This window comes from Diadema setosum, chromosome 10, assembly GCF_964275005.1.
Source record: "Diadema setosum chromosome 10, eeDiaSeto1, whole genome shotgun sequence".
Lineage (NCBI taxonomy): Eukaryota > Metazoa > Echinodermata > Echinoidea > Diadematoida > Diadematidae > Diadema > Diadema setosum.
Genome location: NC_092694.1, coordinates 17,717,641 through 17,741,636, shown reverse-complemented (window position 1 = coordinate 17,741,636; position 23,996 = coordinate 17,717,641). Strand labels below are relative to the sequence as shown.

Here is a 23,996-nt window from a genome sequence, read left to right as displayed (position 1 = left end):
TAGTTGCTGTTCTAGGAAATGGTACTGTTATATATGGGTGTTTTGTCACTTCAGATACATCTAATATACCGAAAAAGCGATGTAGCAACATGTACAGATAACAGAGCAATCACAGTCACAATCGTTGTGACAATTCTGCTGTTCGGTATACACGTATAGGGCCCACACCTGTAAATAAAATGGAATGTCCCAGACCCCTTCACAAATTCGTACCAAAGATGCCAAAATAAATGAAGAAAAAATAATAATAAAAAATCAATGATGCAGTTTGGCAAAAAAAAAATGAATAGCTGTAGATATTGAGTATGAATTCCCCTACAAACTGCATTTTGGTTGGAAGATGAAAGCTTTTTTCATGAAATTTGAGGGGACTATATTTCATTGGGTGCATGTACAGAAAATAGGTGATTTTTTGAGTGAAAAGAACTCGTAGTCTGGCTTGTCGGACCCTTGGACAGAGTTTGAGCTGAAGAACCCCCTTGGAAATTTGATGGATGAAAGGGTATATCTCACTTATCCAGGTTAGTGAAGATGAAACACCTCATTTCTCCCAGCTATTTTACAGAATTTTTATTTTTTTTTTAATTTTCAATTTTAACACACGTCTCTATCATGTCTATGGGGAATTATTTACCCGTGTGAGCCCTATATCTTCTGGAAAAATTCAATGCTTTTGGAACTTGGTTCAAAAAGAGGTTATGTTTACATTGTGTGAACCGAAATCGAGATGTATCCGAGAATATAACGGTGTGTGGAGGAAGTGCCAAGGAGGAGGCGGGGGAAGGGGGGCACGTTTGGCTACGAGATGGGTAAAGTGACACACTTTCCTCCTCTTTTGATACGGAATGTTGTTTTATCTTCAGTGACATTTATGGGCAGTCGGAAAAAATATACGATTCCACTCGTCTTGTAAGTAGAACGAAAATAATACACGACATCATGTGTATCCACGCGCGCGTCGTTTAGGCGAGCTATGTCATAAATCCTCCTTGCAAAGAAGGGCATTTTCTCCCCTCACGTACTCGGTAGGCATGTCGTGATCAAAGTAAATTGCAGAAATTGTACATTTTCAATGACGTCATGATTTACTTCTGTCACGGCATACCAGCATCATCTTTCTGCTGACGAGAGGAAGGTATGTCTTGGGATGTTCAAATCACTTCATAGTCTCTCTTTCAGACATTTTGTATTGTTCATTCGATTTAAAATGAAAAACTTTGGGCTATCAATGGGTTCTGTGGGTAGCTAGTCTTCCTCAGACACTGAACATCAGTGGTTCAATCCTCACAAAGATCTGATTGATAACAATTTTGACTCAAGAGCATCAATTCCCATCTGTACAGAGTTGAAGCGCAAATGAATTATCACAGGAGGACTGTGTAATTCCAAAGCACAAATTGTAAACTCTGAAGAAAAAAGATGTGTCGAAGAAAATCACACCTATGACAATTTGAGGGAATTAGACTTATAAAAAAGATACGTAAGTTATAATGCTTGTAAGTTGATGTAAATCACCCGACAATACTTAAAGGGACATTCCAGACGATTTTCATAATTTCACATCATGTAGTACATAAATCGACAACTCCATGTATAGATTTGTGGAATTTATTGTGGTTCTTGGGCAGAGAAACAATACTTTGAAGAAATCTTAAACAAATTACACTGAACAAGGATGATGACATAGGAGGTTCACATATTTCAGAAATGTAGCAGTGTAATTCCATTACAATACCGCTTGCTTGCGAGTTCACCTGTGTATAATCTATGCATGCCTTCTTCTTTTGTTCTGGTTCCTTGAGCCCCAACTCATGCATTCTTATGGTGACTCTGCCATGTCATCATCCTTGTTCATTGCAATTTGTTCTGGATTTTGAAAATATTCTTATTCTTCATCCCAATTATCACAAATTCTGAAACTCTGTCCTCAGTATAACTAATTTATAGTTGTTTAAACGTAAAAATCTGAAAATCATCCGGAGGTCTCCTTTAAGGGCGATCAACGTGTATCTCGAAATGACTATTCAATTGGTGTAATACACACATGTAGTCCTCGTTCGTTGTTGTACATGACATGTATGTGATACAACCTTGACAATAATACTGAAATGTTGTTTTGAGGTAGACAATCCAATTCTTCTAAGTGGAATGTGCACCTTTTAGGGTGCCGCAATCCATTCTTTATCAATCGAATTCCGTCCTTTGATTCGTACATTCAATACTTATAGCGCTATAGAAGATAATAGACGTGGAAAAGGATACCGATTCGTCACTCTCAGTAGAATAATTTGTGTTGGCGCCTTACCACCAATGCCTCGTTCTGCCAAAAACGAGCCTCGTTACAAACAACGACAACAATCCTACCCCAAAAACGCACCCCCCCCCAAAAAAAAAAAAATAATAATAATAAATCCAAAAACAAAAAACGAAGCAGAAATCGTATGCAAGTAGACCAGTGAGGGCGCTAAAATTATCTCGCCGGCTAGCCTCGTCTGACGAATCTTTTGCAAGACGGCCACGTAAAGGTGGGTTTAAAAATAATTACCCTTCTCTCTCTCTGTCTCTCTCTGTCTTTTTTTTTTTTTATTCGGGGGTGAGGGAGGGGAATAGTGCACTTCTAATACTTACCATCACTCATCAAGGGAGTAAGAGAAGTGTTCTATATGGCTCGAAATTCCGCTAAACGGGACGTAGGCCTAAATACACGTACATTCCTTGGATTCCTTGTGGTATTATAAAACTTTGAAATTATTTTCTCTTTTTTTACTTGTGTCTTGCAATTCTAATTTTATTCTGTTGTTTGGGTCTGAGTATACTTACCCCCCAAAAAAGTATATTGCGTTATATTCATGACTTCAATATGAATATGAAATCAAGTAGTTCTCTTTACCTGGTGTGTACGAAGGTCCTTTCTTCCTTTCATTTAACATACTTGTAGTCGGTATAGAAATCTCCTTTTGGTTGAGATGAATGGTATGTTGTAAAATTGAATGTGTTCTAATAATGATCACGTGCAGATATTATAACTGCAATGGCAATGTTGTCTTCAGCAGGGATGACAGTAAGGCCATTTCTTTTCGACACGTACAAACGAGGAGGTATACCAGTGGTAAACTCCTTGGTACATTATGTGCGGTGGAACGGTATGGATACCACTTCCTTTGGATACAAAGCGTGTTTTTTGTTTTGTTTTTGTTTTGTTTTTGTTTTTTTAAATGTTTCTTTACTGTTGTTTCTTTTCTTGCACAAAATGTTAGTCGGATGTGGTTAACCATCCAGGAGTAAAAAAAAAAAAAAAAATGAAATACAAGTAATAATAAAGCAAAAAGCAACAGATAGCAGGAGTCTCGAAATCATGTGCTCTCACAAACTACTATGACGGAAATGGGTTGCAGGACAATGCACTTTGACAATGCACTTTATATTCAGTAAAAAAAAAAATCTTATTTTCTCCACGTGTTTCCGCTTTAAAAAAAAACTTTTTAGTCATATGTTTTATTGAATTGAAAGAAATTTCAGCATATTAGAAAGGGTCTACAAGTAATTAGCATGATAACGATGATTGGGTGTAAAAAAAAAACGACAAAAGAGAAAAAAAAAAAACCTTTCTTCTTTGTATGCCCACCTTTGTAAACTGAAAGTTGAATTTGTGACACTTGCGGGAGTGGTATCCTGAAAATTCGCACATGCGCGAGGCCCGCAGATGACAGACGATGCTTAAGTAAACTACACAAGCTGTACGATGTACTTTCGTATTCGCATTTTATGAGATTTTTTTTTTTTTTTAAGTGCAGTGCCCTATAGCTCTCACAGTTTAAAAGACTCACAAAGTTTCCTTCAACCGAAAGGTTTGTCGAATCTTGATCCGGAGGTAACTTGTGGTATGCACACTATAGCTAACAGAACATTTGGTGCTTCTTTATAGGTATTCGTGTTTTGTCCGTGATATCATTTTGTCTGGGTGATATATGTCATCGCTCGGGATTGATTAAAGTTTATTTTGCAGGTTAAGTAGACCTATATAATGTTATCATCTGAACTGTGCGGACACATATTATATACACACAAAATAAATTGTGCTAAAGTTGTGATACGGGAGGATTTGGAATGATTCTTATCACTAATAAAAATAAACGCAAACAGAAAAACTGACCAGAAATGAACAGTATTTATTAGTGGAAAATTGAGCAAAGAAAATGGGATTCCATCGGGATTCTCAATGCTTGAGCATTGAGAATCTAGGGTTTCTGGGACGAACACTGAACTATAGGGCTTTCTATAGCTCAGACGGTAGAGCACCGGGCTAACAATCCGGAGGTCTCGGGTTCGAATCCCGATGGAATCCCATTTGCTTTGCTCAATTTTCCACTAACTAATAAAAATAAGCGTGTTTTTTTTTCTCAGTATAATTATGCAAGTGTCGGTTTGTTTGTCTTTGGCGATTTCTATGAAAAGTATCTTTCTCTAGGAAAGATTAGAAGTGCAACTGGGAAGTGCCATCTATTCTGTTGGTACAGTTATTGATTTGAAACATATCAAAATGTATTGATACGAGCACATGAGATTCCAAAATATATACATGGTGCATGCAAACGTATCGCTGGCATTTCGTGAACTGAATATATTTTGTGCATTGCACTTGAAGTAACATTTAACTATTCCTTTAAGATTACATCGGTCATTACTCACTGTTCGTTTCTGTACGTCTACCATCCTGACCTGATTATTTCCCATGAGGTTCATGCAACGCTCAGGTCATGAAATTCAGACCGGAAGGTTGCCTCAACATCGCGTGCCAAGTCCCGGTAGAGTGGGGTCTGCACGACACTGTGCCAGCATGATACGACACAATGTCTCGCTTCTTGTTGTCGCTATGTTCCACATGGAGACATTAAGGCGGACATTACTGCGTGAAAAGCGATGAGCTTACTCACTGCGCCCGGATTGAAAAACAATCCTCTGCAGCTACCCCAGCTAAGTGGGTCGGTTACCACCTGCACATGACCCCACCCCAGAGACTGAAAAGGATGCTCGCCACATTCTGACTAGAATAAAAAAGAATAGCCATGTGAGGGGGAAATGAGTGAAAACGTAGAGCCAAAGTGCTTCCATTCACAAACACACTTCACAATCTGGTCAATATATTATGTTTTATCGATTAAACATTAGTTAGTCTCGATTTCAGGATTACAACATTCTTCCCACGAAAACTTTATTAGCTCCTCTCGAGATGTAGTTACGTGTACTTAGTAGTATCATGTTATGTAAAACATAAAAACGCGAAAATATACGGGGGGAGGGGAGGGGTGGGGAGAGTGTGGAGGAAACTTCTCGCGCTCTCCCTCTTCCCACCTCCCTTCTCCCTCTAAGCACTTGAAACGCTCTCCTATCCATCATCCAGGGGCGGATCCAGGAATTCCGTAAAGGGGGGTGGGGGCGCATGAACCAAATTAAAGGGGGCGCACGCACCCCTTCCAATTTTCTTTTTATTTCTTTTGTTTTAACACCTGGATTTGCCACTGTCATCGATCATTTTAGCTGTGTATAATGTAGAAAGAGGAATGCGTTGTGGGCCAGAGGTACAAGCCAATCGCTAAGTGTAAGTTCATATTGGACAACCACAGTGTATTCCAGTGGCAGAATGGGAAATTTTCAACGATCGATATAGCATGATTATCGTTCCGATTCTCTTATTAAGACGTTCTGGCTGTTTTAAAGACTGAAAGAAAAAAAAAACCACAAGAACAACAACAAGAACAACAAACAAACAAACAAACAAACAAACAAACAAACAAACACATTTGCATTAATTATTTTAAAGGCTAATGCTGAATCTTAGCGATTTTCCATGTCTTAGCCTTAGGCACTCTTTAGTTATGTGATATATAATTTACATATTGTTATATCTCCAGCATTGAATTTTGACGAAGAGCCAAGCAGACCTGACTGTGCCTCCGCTGAGTTCCTTTATTACAAACGATGATTAGATAAGCTTTAACTTCCAAGTAAAATAGACAAAGCTGTTACATCTATTCCACTGTTTGTGTCTATTGTACCTATATTTTCATGGGTGATTTTCTCAGGTTTTAATTTTGAACGACTACGTAGAGACCGTTCAGTAAATTGATTGAAAGAGGAGTGTATTAACTTTTTGATAGTTATTCAGGGAAGGCCAGTATCTGCAGAAACTAACGATGCAAAAATGAAAAAAACAACAACTAAATCATTGATTATGACTTTTGTAGTAGGCCTACCAATTCAGCTTTGCAACGTGATTGGGATCGCGATTATGACGACCATGGATGATCATGAAAATATGTGTCAGGCTGTATACATGATGCTATGAGTGGTCAGTAAAAATAACATGCTTCTACACCTCCTAAAAGAATATATATATATATATATATATTTTTTTTTTTTTGGGGGGGGGGGGGGGTAAGGACCCGGCATCTCTCAAATCCGGACACAGTGAATCCGGGCTTCGTACAATTCCCGCCGAGCAATCCAGACTGGACCTGTTTACTTCCTTAATAGTATGGCATTTATATATAGGGCGGTCAAGGCAGATATTCACTCACAGGGATTTTTGCAAAATCAGATCAAAAGATATTGGGTTTGTTTGTATGTTTATTTGTATGCTTGTTTGTTGTATGATATCTTTTTATACTCTTTTGATTAAAAAAATGTCAGGGCTTGCATGTGTTGATGTTTAGCACTCCATAAATGTTGAATTGCTCCAACTTGTCTTCAGTATTTTGTGTCAAAGTTTAGTCTTTTGTCTCGGGAGTAGTATTGATTCTTTCCTGTGACTGTGAGCACATCATGTTTTTAGTGTCAAACAGAATTACACGTTGAATTAGCTTGAGAGGACGTGGTACTGAAACTCTTACTGATATTTACTCACCATTCCTTAGCAGATACATGTTTACCGCGGTGCCCCCACATAGTGAATTGTATTTTGATGATATGAAGAACACAGCGTGCATAACAAGTCGAATTAATTCCAGCACGAAAAAAAAAAAAAAAAACTGTTTGCAAAGTGTCGCATGCAGCTATAGGCCTTAATAGAGAAATCTCTTAATGGTTTTCCGACACGAAATTTTCCTGTCAGTGGTCTTTCACTAAAACGCTGTTCTTGATATCTTTCCTAGCAAGTGAAAAAAGGTAACTTTCTTCCCCCACAAGCTGTTAAGAATCGAGAAAGTTGAAATGTAGATTATCCATCTACTATTACTATATTAAGACTGCAAGATCAGCAGACGACGTTTCCGCGCGAGGTCACGTGGGTTCACATGCAAGGGTGGCGTGTTAGTTCATTTGACCCTACATTGTATGTGCACTGATGAGAAACATGCTTGAAATTTCTGGATGAGGTGCTTGCACAGGGCACATTTATATGGCGACCGAACATTAACTGTGACGATGGCAGTAACCTCGGTCATTACCACTGCTAACTTTACCTCACGAGAGTGCAGTTGTAGGTGTATAAATAACGGTGTTTATTGAACTTCCTACGTAGCTGATAGCCGGCAGAGTCCGGTCCAATCGAATTGTACTTTCAAGTTATTTGCTTGGGTGGTGGAGAAGGCATTTAGGCTATTCGCGCAAGAGTTTTATGATAATAATGTGTGTGATGATTTTGGAATACTTAGATCCTTCTCAGTAGATAAGAAAATAATGGGAACCAACAGCATCAAAAGCGGCAGAGGCAATAACAACAACTAAATAGGATCTGCTGAAATAACCCACAACATCAATAACAACACCACCACCACCACCAACAACAACAGCCCAAAACAACCTGATTTGAATGAATGCAAGAAAGAAAGAAAAAAAAAAAGAACATTGTCCACTGATCAAGACACTGGAGAGCTGCTGGATCTGGTATTCTTGCAATCAGCTATTTCTTTTTTTTTTTCAGCAATCTTGATGTCCAATTCAATTCAATTCAATTCAATTCAATTCAATTCAATTCAATTCAATTCAATTCAATTCAATTCAATTCAATTCAATTCAATTCAATTCAATTCAATTCAATTCAATCTTTATTTCCGATCAGTATATAGATATAAAATGCATGTGAATATGAGCAAATTGTACAAACGTGTAGATATAAGGCAATTAAAAAAAATTGACAAAACAAGGAAAGATTATGAAAAAGAAGAAAAAAAAACATGGGGAAAACAGCATAGGTACATAAAAACACAAGCTCGTTAACATTGTTTGTGCAGTTATATGATCGAGGAGGACATAAAAACAATATACGCTTATAGTGTGACTATGAGAATAATCCCCACAATCACACATATAATTCATATTATAGTAATTCAAGATATCGGAGTAAAAGAGTTATCGAAGGTTGTGTGAAGAGGTTGCGTAATGGATCGCAGACTTTAAATTATGAGCTGCTATACCAACCCAAGAAGGTCAATGAACTCGCGTTTTATTAGTCAATCCGTATCACGAACCGAATATTTCTTGATATTTGGTCAATAATCAATTTTCTATAAGTTAAGGCATTAGCAAATCATTTGTCGGGTGTTATATAGTATATAGTATAATATTTTTTTTTTTTCATTTCTTGCAGTATCTGGAGAAGCGATTCAGTCGAGCAGTTCGAATCTGTGGAATGCTGACATTCTGCGCACAGACGGTAAGGAGTCTCAGATTGATTGGCATAATGTATGATGTGTACTGTCCCATTTAACTACTACTAAAAGTGTAAAAGTCTTTTTATCAATATCATCATTGGTAGAATTATATATTGATATATTCTATTATTATATATTAATATGTATTGCCTCGACATCTTTATCAGTCATTTTCCTTCAAATTTGTCATCAAACTCCGCAACCATCGGTACTGCCGATATACAGTATATATTCTTTAATTTCTTAATATCGACTGTTCATCGACGTAACTATTACAACGACTGTAACTGCTTATGTGCTCTATTTGCTTTAGGTAATTATCATACATGAGCAGGCAAATTAACGTAATATTTTTTAACGTAATATTTATAATTTGTTGGTGAAATATCTTATTGTTTATGAAACAGAGCTCCATGTAAGAGCTGCCTGCAACACGTCATGAAATAGATTAAAAAGCACACAAGAACTATAGAGCTGGTGTCAAGATTTCCCCATATATCTCAACAACAACAGGCAGCTCTCATTAATACTGTACTTTTATATACTACTTCTACTACTACTACTACTACTACTACTACTACTACTACTACTACTACTACTTCTATTACTACTACTTACTCCTACTACTACTATTACTGTTTATCCTTATTACCTCTATTTCTCCAACTGTTATTATTCATTCAGCTATTTTTTTTTTCTTTCTCCACTCTGACCAGGTCATCTACATGGGAATTGTCATCTACGCCCCTGCCCTGGCCTTGAGTGCTGGTAAATAATGTTTTGTGTAGTTAGATATATTACTTTATACCTTATTACGTGTGATAATGCACTTCAACCAGAGTGTCACGTATTTTCTCAGTGAAATCAGTCACTGGTTTACTTGTGACGAGAAGAAAAATACATCTAAACTCCCTGATTTCGCCATCATTTATGCCACGACTGAATTATCGGTTTAGTAAGTGTAGATGAGCTTAGCAAGATTATTAGAGAGGTAACGGAATGACGGGAACTGCATTTTATTTTGAAGAAGTAAAGTACTCGTTTTTACATTTGGTTGATACGAATCTTGAAGGTTTACCATTCTGTGCTGATGTCGTCTTCAAGAAAAGAAAGTCTTGACATACAGGCACAATAATTATGTTCGTCTATTACTTGCAATACTGCCTGAGATCAACCGGAGAAAGACTTGCAGCACAAGAGACTCTTGCGGCAAAATTTGTGGTTGGGAGTCAACTTGCGTGGGAGCGCGGGGGTATTAGGATAATCAGGATGGTGGGCGTGTACAGCCGCAGAGTGAGGCGATATGTAATTGGATAATGATAGTGGGCGTATCCACACTGTGCAGCCCCATCGGTTGATAATTATGGGCGTCTCTGCATCACGCCTCCTGATTGGCTAATAGGGATGTTCGTGTGAAGGCAGCGCCTTTCTATTTTTTGCACACGAGCAAACGGTGGTCTTTTATAGCGATAATTATGTGCAGCAAGTGGCCGTTTATAAATGTGTTGTTAATGTTACGAGATGAGTGTCAACAGATTTTCTTTTTCTTTTTGGATGGAACAGTTACTGCTTTGTTGAGTGCCCAATCGGCAAGGCAGTGATTTTATGGAACTAAGCATACGGATTAGGTCTTGCATTGTATCTACAGATATTTCAAAGTTACGGACACTGGAAAGAAAGCGGACGCAATGATGAATTTTTCTTTTCTTTTCTCTTTTATGCTAAATTCGCTCGGAGCCAAAGTTTACAATCGTGGATTTGTTGTTTTATCAATGTTTTCTTTTCGATAAAATGCAGAAAAGTATTACTCTGGAGTTAAAAGAAATGATGAAAGGAAGAATGCTATATTACATCGATCTTAGTGTCCCTGCTATGTAAAATGGAGTAACTTTGTTTATCTCAGTGTAGAGCATAATGCTGTGTTGTGATAAAGGGTATCTCTCTGTTACTTAATTCTTTGATAAATATATCCGTCATATTATTTGCTGAGGAATTTGAATAGCTTGTATCGCTTGAAAACCATTAAACGATGGATATTTATCACTTCACAGTCACTGGACTCAACTTATGGGGATCGGTTCTCGCTATCGGTATCGTCTGTACCTTCTACACAACCATCGTAAGCAATCTCTCACAATATTCTCTGCCCGCTCAATTGCCCTGGCAAATTCCTTGACTTCAGACAATGCCAGCAATTTTCTTCGACCGGATATTTAGCATATATTATATTTTATATAAATACCATCACGAGCAAGTTCATGAACCCTTGTTACTTGTTTGGTTTTAAGGAAATTTCATTCGAATTAAAAAAACAAAACAACGTTTTCATTCCAATTTCATATAATTTATGGATTAGATGTTATGATCAACTTGAATTCAATAATGCTGACAATAAGGAAGTAGGTAAACAAAATAATGGAAAGCTTTATGACAGGGCCCCTTTCTTCTCTGTATTTGGGGTAACTCAACCTATAGTATGTAATGACAAAAAAAAAAAACCAACACGTTACAATGAATAAACTTGGTCAACTCAAAGACAACATCACTCAGACTAGTGATTGAAAGTAATAGCGGACTAATATTGCTGTAGTTACGATATGGGTATTTTTGAAATCAAAGTTGGTAGACTTCGTCTTGTTTTATAGTTTTAACTTTTTCACTTACCAGGCTTTATCTGTAATTTGAGTTCGGTCAGCAATTACAAAAAAAAAAGAGAAAAGAATAAGAGAACAAAACTAACCGTCATAAGAGACCAATTTCATTTTAAAGTCCAAATCAAATCTCTTGATCGATGTAGTAACCGTGATCGTGTTCGTGTTCGTACCATGGTAGGGCGGGATGAAGGCGGTGCTGTGGACCGATGTCTTCCAGGTGACGGTGATGATGATCGGCTTCCTTGCCATCATCATCGAGACCTCCATCCGTCTCGGCGGGATAGGCAATGCCTGGCGCATCGCCGACGAGGGAGGCAGGATCGACTTCATCGAGTAAGATTGTTTTCTCTCGAATGCATATTGTTATATAGTGGGATATTTATTAAGCCTATACATACTGTTCAATCTCTATCTCTCTCTGTCTTTAGCTACGGCATTCCTAACTTTTCCTAACGTTTACCACCATCAACTACACAAAGATATATTCTCCCCCGAATCATATCTTCCGCAGCTTGCACTCGGCCGGTGAGTAATCCTACTTTACGTTTAAAGGGATGGACTATTTGAGATGGGGCTTCAGGTTTCCAACTGTTTTGATAATTTTTTTTTTTTTTTTGATAATGAGAAACCTCTTATGAAAGTGTATGAATGAGCATACAGGGGAATCCATATTTATTTGATGAAAATTGGTTTTGAAATGGCGGAGATATCCAAAACAAAGCAATCCCGATGAAAGGTGGGACTCACCTTTTATTAGGGTAGCTTTGTATTACTTTGTTTTTGGATATCTCAGCTTTTTCAAAACTGATTTCCGTCAAATAAACGTTGAATTCCTCTTAGAATTGTATGCTCTTTAACATTTCATAAAGCATGGTTTCTAAGTATCTCGCAAAAAAAGTCAAAAGCTGAATCATCACCTCAACCAACACTATACCATCCCTTTAATGTGATAAACAGCGAACATAATTCTGATCGCATGTGATCCTCGCAATGTAACCGGCTGCAGCCGACATGCCGATTTTGCTGTCGATGCACTATTCCTCTCCCTGGGGCGCGTTCCCGCTGTCTTCCAGTAACATTGTCAACAGAATGTGAAACAGTTGGCGTCTAGCCAGCATTTATATAATAATGTGCATCACAACTATTAAACACTAATTTCTGGGCGTGCTCAGACCAGACCTTTGTGACAACCTGTAAAATAGATGTTTGAAAACATTATCATAGAGAGAGACTGAGACAGCGTGTATGTGTGTGTGTGTGTGTGTGTGTGTGTGTGTGTGTGCCAGAGAGAGAGAGAGAGAGAGAGAGGGGGGGGGGTGGGAGAGAAGGAGATGGATTGAGAGCAAGATGGACGCACGAACAGTAAAGATATAAGTTGTATATTCTGTCATTTATTGCTCCAGCCGGTTAAAGGCATAATTTACCATTTGCAGATGAGACAAAATCCCAGCATTAATGTTTTAGAATAGTTCTAAAATATGAGTTCGGGTTAGAAATAACTACTGTAAAAATTTGAATTGGTAAAATCGATGACTAAGTATTGTTTAGTATACAAAATGTGAACAATAGTTATAATAAAAATGTTTCTAGACTAAACCGTCTACAGTTACGGTTTATTGAGAAAAACACAATTATCTCCTTATACTTTAGGCTTTATCGCGAAAATTTTACATGATAAGAGGTTTTGTGGTACAACAGACCTACACATATGCATTAAATGGTATATCTTGAAATTTTTTAAAATCACTGTTTCCAAAGGTAAACTGGACCTTTAAGAGTGCGAGACCGGCGATATTGATTCGTCAATCACCCGGAAACCTCTTCTCCATCCGGGGACGAGATGGAATGTCGGGGATGCAGAAGCCGTTTTGTGACGTCATATGTTCCGATGTCGTGAGGTCACGTCCCGGCGCTCTGTAGGGGGCGCGTTTTATGAATACATGTACTGTCTGGAAGGTTGGAATAGTGTATTCCGCGGTAGAGTATAATAGTGAAAAGCCATGGATCAACTGAACATAGCGACGCATTAATTTTGATACCCATATCGTATTTTATGAGATGCATTTTCATAATTCGATTCACCCTACCACTTTGTCTGTTTTCTGAACTCTTATTACGCCTCTTGTCTGAAGCATTGTGAAAACATTCGATTCACCATTTCCGCATGCGTATGCGTGTGTGCATGTGCGTACATCCCCCCCCCCCCCCCCCCGTAAACGTTGCTGGTTGGTGTTTGTAATAGATTTCTAACATCCAGACAGTTAGATGTACAATATAATTATACCCTTTTATTTTTATTTTTTTAATGTGCTAACGGAGTGATTTTCTAAACGCGCTTCAGAAATATAAGCCAATTAGTTCAGGTCCGCGAATAAGTTGACTAATAACCAGACAATCACCCCGTGCTGCATAGAAGGAAAATTGCCGTTGTGTAAACTACTGCATTATAATTTCTATAGGCCTATAGTTCTGTCGGGATTGAAGCACATGAAAACGAATGACATGCACCATGCTATTGATTTCAGAAAGACACATGTGCTCGCGTATGTGTCGCCAGGTGCAGATATTCGCATAGTCCATGCGCTGCGATGATAAGAAACTTCCGGGATATCATTGTACAATGCTTTCACTACGTGGAATTCTGACTTTCATTGTACAATATTTTGATTTTAAGGACTTTTCTCTTTAGGTGGTAATCTCGTGTATAAGTGTTTTCCAATCAGATCACTATTCAACTTTGTCCGATAGTGTAGGCCCTAATAGATTTCTGTTTTATCACAAGGGAATGAACAGGCCTGGAACACACAGTAAATGAACGACAACAGTGCGCCGTTTGAAGAAATGAGTGATATTTAGATAGATAATGATATCTAAATATATTATAGTGTGACATACAACGTATATCGTATTATTCAGCATCTCAAGCATTTGGGATCACGTGAGTGATATGAACTGTAATATCAGTGATTGTAATATATTATAATATCACAATATAAATAGTAAGCCTACTTCAATTATCATCGCGATGAGGCCTTTTATATACTTATATAAAATCATGTCATTTACATGATTATTCCATATTTCACAAAAAGCATCTTGCAGGACCCTGTTGCATAAAAGTTGACATCAAGCATATTAAAGTCAGAAAATCGAACATAAGTCTCTGAATACTCAATTCTGATTGGCTGATACCGCATTTGTGTTTGATTTTCTGACTTAATTTGATTGCATTTGTTCATGCAACATCAAGGTTCAGAGGAGCTATAGTGATTTTTGTAGACCACTGGATAAGACCACACGATCTCACCAAATGTTTAACGTTGTTTGTTATGATTGTTTTTGATATCCGACAGTTTCAACCCCGACCCTACCGTCCGGCACACTTTCTGGTCAGTGGTCATTGGCGGGACGTTCACCTGGACTGCCGTCTATGGGGTCAATCAAAGCCAGGTCCAGCGATACCTCACGTGTGGGGACGTCAAGGTGGCCAAGCTGTGAGTAGAGATAAACATGGGTCAGGTCGGGGTAACGAAAGGGATTTAGTTGAAATCTGACCTAAAGAAGAAGTAGACCTACAATTTTCACACGATATATTTCCCCATCGACATTTTCATCTTTCCCTCTCTACTCTTTTTTTCTTTTCTTTTTTGCAGAAATATATGTCTGTGTATCTATCTGCATGTATGTGTGTAGGCCTATATACGTACGTGTAATGCACTATAGACTACTGTTATGTTTATGTGTGCATCTACGTTAGAGAATGCCCAAATGTTTGTTTCTTACACTGTTATATAAACTACGAATTATTTCCGTGTTCTCTAGCTGCAGCTGACGAATACATTTATTTGCACATTCTCTTTTTGATACCTTTCCGGAAAAAACAAACAAACAAACAAACAAACAAAAACATAAGAGTTGACTGTCATTATCATTATGCCAACCAGTGCAATTCTAGATACCAGGAATATTCGTAAGCATGACTTGGCTGGATTTCTAATTTATTCGTGTGTGAGGAGATGGAGAGATTCAGATGTAACCTGGTAATCCATTTCTGTTATCATATTTTGACAGGTAAGATTAGTAGGGACATATGCATTATGAAACATTCATTATAAAAAATCTGATATTGCACCAAAGCCTGCTCGAGGAGGCCAACAATGCGATACTAGTACTGTCATCCACTACTATAAAACGGACATTTCGTTGTATACATTAGAGATAAATCTGCTATACAGCAGGGGCTGCTGTCTAGATGCGCTCATCACCTTAATGACATGTCACCCTGATGTCATTACAGAGCCGTGCTGTATGCCACCATCGGTATGGTGATCGTCGTGTGCTTCGCTTGTCTCTCCGGCATCGTGATGTACGCCTTCTACGCCGACTGCGACCCGTATACCTTGGGCAAGGTTAGCCAGACCGATCAGCTGGTGCCTTACCTCGTCATGGACATCTTTGGTAACCGGCCAGGACTTCCTGGACTTTTGGTGTCGGCTGCTTTCAGTGCTGCTCTCAGGTATGCTTGCCCTTATAACAGGTTGGTGATTTCAAGTTCGTGTTTGTGCTTGTGTTAGTGTTGTGAGATAGCACTAACACCAGAACCTAGCACCGAACTTTTCAAATCACCCATTGTAATTGTATGGCAATAAGCCTCTCATGCTCAGCAGATGAACTTCGTGCGCAGTCTCAAGAACAGTCACTTGAATGTTACGAGTAGCAGTGAAGTTCACCGCCAAATTCTGCACCTGCTAGTCACGTGGTACCGCCAGTGCTAATCTATGAACAGGTGCACGTTGCACTATTACCTTGCTCTCGAGGTAGTATCCACTGCTGTTCTGGAAGGATAGGTCAAAGTCATTGAAATCCAGCATGCGGGGTCATTTTTGAAATGACCCCGCAACTCACACGGCTTCCTCAGTCTGCCAGGTCTCGGGAAGCGGCATAGACCAACACCACGCTGTGCTTCGGGAATGAGAACCTCGATCAGCCTATTGACCAGGCAGACATGCAGCCCATAAACATAAACAAAACGATAATTTTATTCCAGAAACTAACTCTATAAAACTATGTTTTCCTCAATGAGGAAAATGATTTGATTAGGTAATTGTTGCCTCAAAGGTCAAGGGTCGAGGCTCAAGAGTACTAAACGTGATCTTAATCTATGTCAGTTAATTAACGGAGCACATTAATTTTTATTGAGTACACTGTATACACATTATTGATCTAACATTTTTCTCCTGTGTTTTCTTTAGTACTGTGTCATCCGGCCTTAACTCCCTGGCAGCCGTGACAGGAGAAGATATCGTTAAGAGCATTTGGCCCAACATGTCCGAGGCCAAGTACACCAAAGTCACCAAAATGTTTGGTAAGCAATACTGTCTGTCAATGTGCTGAAGAAATTTAGCATCTCATTTCATTGATTGTTTAGAATTCATCATATTGCACGGTGGCGCAATATGACTATGAATACATGCATGGGATATAAATGTTACGAATTTTTTTATTACTACAACAAGCATTTTAAACTACTATGCATGTGGCCTTGGTATGATAAGACTGCACACACACTCAAAATAAGCAAACTACCTGTAGTATAACACATGCAGTCAATACACCAGTACCTAGATCATGTAGATATACGCTCTTCACAACGAACATGACGAATTTCTTCAATAGTAGGCAACCGTGTTTTTTTTTTCTTGACCATTTCCTGTTACATGCAACCATTCTCTTTCATCATCACTCTGCTTTCGATCGAATGGAAATGCTCTGCTCTGATAGTCAAAGGCTTCTTACAATGTTTTCGGCTCTTTTCAGTTTCTTGCTTTGTCTTGCTTGGATAACCAAGATAGCAAGTGCAATGACCTCATGCATTGATCATTGAACTATCACAGGTCGTTACTCCTTCAAAATCCGACAGCACGCACGTATACCCATGACGAATTTCATTGTTGCTTTGTTATAAAGACACTGCATGAAGAATCGTAAATTCATTTTGTTTCTATACTTCTCTCTCCTTTCTTTCTTTCTTTCTTTCTTTCTTTCTTTCTTTCTTTCTCTCTCTCTCTCTCTCACCTATAACTTTGTTTTCATTTTCAGCGGCCATGTATGGAATTCTGTGCATCGCTATGGCGTTCTTAGCCTCTGTAATGGGCAGCATTTTGCAGGTTTGTTTTTTAAAAGTCATGTCACATACTTCATAGAACATAGTATATATAATTAACTCTTATTTTTGTAAACAAAGGCACTGAAAAGAAATATTGCACTCACATTTGATTTACCTAAAAAGTTGCAATATAGTGTGGAATTATCACTTTCTTTGTGGATTGGCCTATATACAGTAGTTACTACTTAGTTGCTGAAAAGATCCAATTGAGCTCTAGGTAGAAATGAATGGATATGAGGATCAAAGGCCTTACTTGGATTTACTACAGTTTTTATCACAGTTGCCGGTGATCCGGTGATATTAAGTTCTACTGATTCAGGTGGAAAGACCAATTCGTAATTAGAGGTTGATTGATGTTGGAGAACCAGTGAAGATCAGATATTATGACAGTTACATCTGTACCAGTTACAGGGTGTTGGGTGGGGGTTGGAGGCTGTGGGCCAATGGGGCGGGGGGGGGGGGGGATGGGTGTCAAGGATCAATAAACAATGCAACAGTTCCTCATTAGGCCAAGGAGCTACTACACGTAGTAGCTGCTTGATTAGGCAGGCCCCGGGACAAAACTACATTCGTAATGCATGACATTACCGTACCATGTGTGGAATGACGTTTTGCTCCCCTGAGTGACGTCATTCTTTCGTCATCTCTTTCAGACCGCTCTGAGTATATTTGGTATGATTGGAGGCCCACTGCTTGGTCTCTTCAGCTCTGGTATGTTCTTCCCCTGGACCAACTCAATTGTAAGTATGAATTTTTTATACCTCCAGCAAGCTGTCAGTTGATTGAGTTCATCATTAATTTTCATTCATCCGAATGAGCCATAATAAAATCAAAGCTCTTGGACATTAGAGATATAAAAAGCGATTTCGAAAGATCCATATGCACTATCCCTTCACCTTATACTTGTCGGCTAAAACGATTTGCGTCGCACATTGTATGGATTCATAGAAAGTAGGCCTAATGCATCCAATGACCTGATGGGTAATGATAGTCTGCAAAGCGCATCGAGATACTTAACAAGTGTTAAATGCGCTGTATAAAACTAGCTGTCATTATTATTATTATTATTATTATTATTATTATTATTATTATTATTATTATTATTATCATTATTATTATTATTATTGTCAACATATTCTGCATGCCTTTAACAACATCATGTGTTCCATTCAGTGAGTGTTGACGTTTATTGACGTCACGGATGTTCACTATAGCATAGCCATCCAATGTTCTCAGCTGCTTGATATAATCTTCGATGTTTGGTAAAGATGTCATTCAATCCCATACTTGGTCGCATTTGCAGGGGGCGATGTCAGGGCTCTTCACCGGGCTTGTATTCACCTTCTGGGTCAAGATCGGCTCCCAGATCTACCCTCCACCCTCAGACAAGCCGCCCCTCTCCATCGCCGGCTGCCCCGTTGACAACTCCACCATGTTCAACAGCACTGAATTCATGGAAACTACCGTAGAGGCTGTGACATATTCCATGATTAATGCAACGGCCCCAATGATGGAGGAGGCTGGCAGGTAAGAAATCAGTCATCGAGAAGGAGTACTACTTGTAATGGCTTCATTAGCGATGAATGACGTCATAATTGAACATGAATGGATACAATGACAGGTGGATTGTGTGAACTCATTAGCGGAATGGATGGATGAATGAATCAAATGACTTGAATGATTGATTGATTGATTGATTGATTGATTGAATGAATGGATGGATGAATAAATGAATAAATGAATGAATGAGTCAAGGAGTTAATGAATGAATGGAATATTTATGAAAGACTGAAGGAAGAACAAGTGGAGGTCTATAGGAAATAGTGACATTGAGAGGGATGAAGAGTCCGCCAAAAACTTTTAAAGAGACTATCTGTAACTTCTGAAGCTTGTTTTCAGACGCAGGGATGTATAGAAGAAAAACCTCCTTATCTGTAATCACTTCTTTCTTGAAATATACTGTACTATCCTATATGTTTACCACAAATTGAAGAAAGCATAAATGAATGATAAATATTTTACTGTCCATCCGTTGTCATTTCAGGCCTGCCATTGCCCAGCTGTATGCTCTGTCGTACTCGTGGTACAGCGCCGCCGCTTGGCTTGTCACAGTGTTTGTCGCCCTCGTCGTTAGCTTCATTACAGGTCAGACATTGGGTGCTTTTTCAAACCGAAATCCTGGATGACAACCGTTACAAAAGTAACTTGAAAATCAGAAGAAAAAAAAAACCGCATACCCTAAAACCATATCGACGTAGATTTTGATTCATCTGGGCAGTATGATAAAAACGTGTAAATAAATCTGTTCGACTGGACTTACTTGTGAAAATCACGGAGAGAACAGTTTCATGACTCGTCCGAGTCACTTCTTCATCTCTGTCTGGCTGGCGAGCATTCACCCGTGGAGGGTGAATGGACGATGTTAAGTGTCTTTGTCGTTTGGATGTCGAGGAATTTTCCGGATCACCGACTTGTATGTCGGTGAAAGGTTGTGTCGGAGTCCCCCTTCCCTGTTCAGGGAAGACAAGTCGACATCATTGACAAGGAAACCAGATGATTAGAAAGAGGAGTCCGGGAAAAAGGTGTATGCGAAAGCGGAAAATCCTTCCAGTAACATCGCCCATTCACCTATCAGCCAGCCAGCCAGTCAGAGCTGAAGAAGTAATTTGGACGAGTCGCGAAACTGTTCTCTCTATGATTTTCCTATAACATAAGTAAATCCAGTCGAGCAAATTTATTTACGCGATTTTATACCTATAAAACCGCATCAAAGGCGACAATAATAGATTGAAATGTTAATTGCAACTAATCCTGCTGAGCTTTCGTTGTATTTTTGCCATGTCTTGGTACCGCAAAAACATCTATGTTGTTGTTTAAACTTTGTGTTATGATTGACAGTAGGGTCTAAACCCGACACAAGCGGATATTTTTCGTTTTTGCATTCTTTTTTAAAGACCTATAAAGTCCTGGTTTGTTTTGCTCAAATTGCACCTTCATTCCACATTTTCTGTCGGTCCAGGACCAACGAAGCCCGCAGACCTGGACCCACGACTCTTCTGTAGCGTGGTGGACACGATGTACTGCTGTCTTCCCGAGCGAGTTAAGCGGATCTTCAGATGCGGAGTCGAGAATTACGAAGACGTACCAACCGAGGTATGTAGGCGAGCCCTGATGGGACAGTGTCCCCATGTTGGGATTTCTGTTACAGGAAAACACTGAATTTGATAATAAGAATATTAAAGCGTTGATGATGATGGTACAGTCAAGAATACAAATCATGGTTTTAATAATGATAGTAAGAAGACGAAAGAAGGAGAAAAACAATAATGATTATAAAAGTGATGAAAGTAGTCCCCAATCAGGTAATAAGGCAGTGATATAAAGTATGCAATCATTGCAAAAGTACTAAATTGATGTAAAAATGCCTAATTATGGTGAAGTCATAGTGCATTGATGAGTTAGGCCTATCACAAACTCACTAGCTTCAATATCAGCTGTTTGCGATGAACTGCATTCTACGTAAGCCTCGGTCACACTAGCAAAACTTCTCCAAGTTAAAGTTCTCAAAGTTTGACCATTTTGAACGCAAACTATACCCAATAACTTTTCGCGGAACTTCTCGCGAAACTTTCAACTAAGTCTACAGATATTTCCCGAACCCCATAAATTTCTCAGTTTGTGCAGACTGAACGCACACAGATGAAACTTCGCGGAGTTTGTCACGTGATGAGTCCCGCGGTACGGTCAGCTGTCAGACGGTGGCACACTTTGTTCTTGTTGCGCATGCGCACCAGTGACCCAAACTTCGAGAATTTACTAGTACACAGTATAGGCCTGCATCAAATACTAGTATCAAGAACTGAAACTTTAAGAAGTTTGGCCAACAGTGTGAACGGACGAGCAAACTGGAGTTCGCATAGTAGAAACTTCTCGTAATTTTGCCACTGTGACCTCGGCATGAATAATTCTATATAATCTTGAATGAGTTTTGTCAGTCTAACGAAATAATGCACACTAATGCCATAAGCAAATCTTCCAGAAACACCACCCCCTTCCCCATTAAACATGTTTTAACAACAACAACCTTCAACTTGTTGTACGTACTTATGCAGGACGTTGAGAAAGACGGTGAGGAAAAGGTCCCACAGACCGGCGACAACGAACTCCGCATCGAGGCCGAAGTGCCGACCCAGAACGGGAAGTCTCCGTCTGAAGAAAACACGAAGTTTTAACCGCGCCTTCTTCTGCAAATACCTTTACCACACGTATTTGCACATCAATTTCTTTAAGATGGCTTCCGATAGCCATGCCGCACCAGCTGTGACTGGATGTGACGCATGCGCAGTTCTGCTCTACCTCGTCAAGCGACAAGCGTGACATTACAATAAACTCGAAGATGTGCTGACTGATAGTCATACATGTATTAAAATATCATCCATTGTTATGTGCAACCAAGGACAGCTTGAGGCTTTAAATGCCCTTACTAACGTTCAGAAGAAATATTCGCTATTTCGCCTTGCTATAAGAAGGTTCAATGACATTGTTCTTGTACAAGTTGGTAAGCCTGCCGAATTGTTTTATCTTGTCTCGATCAGTCATTCAGCAGAAGAAAACCGCGCTACACGTGAAATTATTCGAGGCTCTTTTTACGTTTTCAGTTGAACCGTACTGATTACATTAAGTGTGGGGTTAATTAAGGCTGTCGATGTTGTGCGTGTCGTGATGCGAGAGTTGGCTGTGTAGTAATTTGATTGCGTTTTTCATCTTATTGTTTCGCTTTGCAGAAATAAAAAGAAATGTGTGAATTAAGATCTCTTGCAAGTATCCATGATTTTTGAGACCTCGAACGCCATGGAATAGTGAAGAAACGTTCAGTGCATTTCGGTGTCGGTGATAGTGTGATCAGTGACGAGTGATGTTTTCAGGCATGTGATTGTCAATGAGCCCGTTTCATTGTATTCAAATTTATGAATAATTTTCCCTAAGGATTGAGTTATGATATCATAACGAGTTTTTGAAATGATTCGTTCCTATACAAATAATAAGGGATTAGGAACTGCCTACATTCATTGTTGACATCTCGGGCAAGCCTCAGGGAACCCTTCTGGTTGTCAGGAATATGATATATCGCTTTAATGAAATTACGTATAAAATTGAATATGTGACCACAGCAGGTGTCATTATATTGTTAGATTGTACATGCCTCAATTGTTGATAACATTATCTCGTCAAAATGTATAGTTCTGCCGCTGTCGCTACGTACTGATCTTCGCACAAATCAAAGTGTATGTACACAGTCACTTTTAAGCTGGTATCTCACTGAGCGGCGAACGTTTGCGAACGTAGCGAATTTGAGATTCGCCAACTTTTCTGACGAATGTTTGCGAAAAATCAAAGTTCGCTTCTGCCATTAGCGACAGTTAGCGACTTTTAGCGATGTTTAGCGACAATTAGCAACACTTTAGCGAATGTTTGCGAAAGTGTTTGCGAACACAGGTGGCGACTATTAGCGAATGTTAGCAAATGTTAGCGACAATTTTGCAAATGTTAGCGACAGTTTTGCAAATATTAGCAACTGTTTGCAAATCCTTTGCGACAATTTTGCGAATGCTCTTGGACCTAGAAGAGTACCAGGCGATTGTGTATAGTAAGACCAATAAAACGACATAAAACCTTCCACTGAATTCAGATCTCTTGTGACAACCGTTCAAGATGGATTTCCAGGATATGGAAATAAATTTCTGCCAAGAAGAGGCTCAAGGTGTTGCTATCCTTGAAGAGCTGCTTTGTCAGGCTGCTGCTACAGCTATTCTCTCTAAAAAAGAAAGAGTGAAAATGTTCACTCTTGAAGAAGTGAATAACAGAAAAGAGTGAGTTTCAGGTGAAATTAGAGTGATTTTGGACTGAAAATGTTCATTTTCACTCATTTTGGAGTGACTTCAGGGATCACTCCAAGATTTTCGAGTGATCCCTGAGGTCACTCCAAAATGAGTGAAAATAGATATTTTCACACAAAATTCACTCCAATTTCACTCAAAACTCACTCTTTTCTGTAATTCACTCCTTCAAGAGTGAACATTTTCACTCTTTCTTTTTTAGAGAGTTGTGCAGCATAAGAGAAATAAAAATAAAGAAAAACAAGAAAGGAAGAAGAAAAGAAAGAGAGTCAGAGAGTGCGTGTTGCAGAGGACAGACTTTAGTCAATATGAAAAGCTTTTGAAACAATTACAATCATGATGGAGATGTCAAGAGCTTCAAGAACTTTCTTAGAGAGGAACCTTGTCTGTTTCAGAAGCTTTTATATAGGAACCATGTGGTTACTTGTTCGCTAGCAGTGGCGAATCATATAAAAACGTTAGCGACACCGTATTACGACCGTTTGCGAATTCTTACGAGTGTTTTGCGAATGTTTGCGAATGTTTGCAACTGTTAGCGAAAATACAAATTCGCAAAGGTTCGCAAAGAAATTTTGAACATGTCCAAAATTTCTTTGCGACAAGAAAAACTGTTTGCGACAATAAAAAC

At 38.9% G+C, this 23,996-nt stretch overlaps 1 protein-coding gene and 1 non-coding gene across 2 annotated transcripts in view; both read left to right on the top strand.

The window, feature by feature from the left end:
• Nucleotides 1-21,703, top strand: part of LOC140233823 (sodium-coupled monocarboxylate transporter 1-like) — a 42,113-nt gene extending 20,410 nt beyond the window's left edge. Inside the window, exons 2-14 of the mRNA XM_072313915.1 lie at nucleotides 8,588-8,653; nucleotides 9,368-9,419; nucleotides 10,703-10,770; nucleotides 11,484-11,638; nucleotides 14,659-14,799; nucleotides 15,603-15,821; nucleotides 16,558-16,670; nucleotides 17,405-17,472; nucleotides 18,125-18,211; nucleotides 18,775-18,998; nucleotides 19,516-19,616; nucleotides 20,491-20,624; nucleotides 21,584-21,703. Coding sequence (XP_072170016.1) covers nucleotides 8,588-8,653; nucleotides 9,368-9,419; nucleotides 10,703-10,770; nucleotides 11,484-11,638; nucleotides 14,659-14,799; nucleotides 15,603-15,821; nucleotides 16,558-16,670; nucleotides 17,405-17,472; nucleotides 18,125-18,211; nucleotides 18,775-18,998; nucleotides 19,516-19,616; nucleotides 20,491-20,624; nucleotides 21,584-21,703 — 1,548 coding nt within the window. The remainder of the gene's footprint in view (nucleotides 1-8,587; nucleotides 8,654-9,367; nucleotides 9,420-10,702; nucleotides 10,771-11,483; nucleotides 11,639-14,658; nucleotides 14,800-15,602; nucleotides 15,822-16,557; nucleotides 16,671-17,404; nucleotides 17,473-18,124; nucleotides 18,212-18,774; nucleotides 18,999-19,515; nucleotides 19,617-20,490; nucleotides 20,625-21,583) is intronic.
• Trnav-aac (transfer RNA valine (anticodon AAC)) lies at nucleotides 4,271-4,345 on the top strand. Its single transcript has one exon. It is a non-coding gene; the product is annotated as a tRNA-Val (tRNA).
• Nucleotides 21,704-23,996: the final 2,293 nt, after the last annotated feature.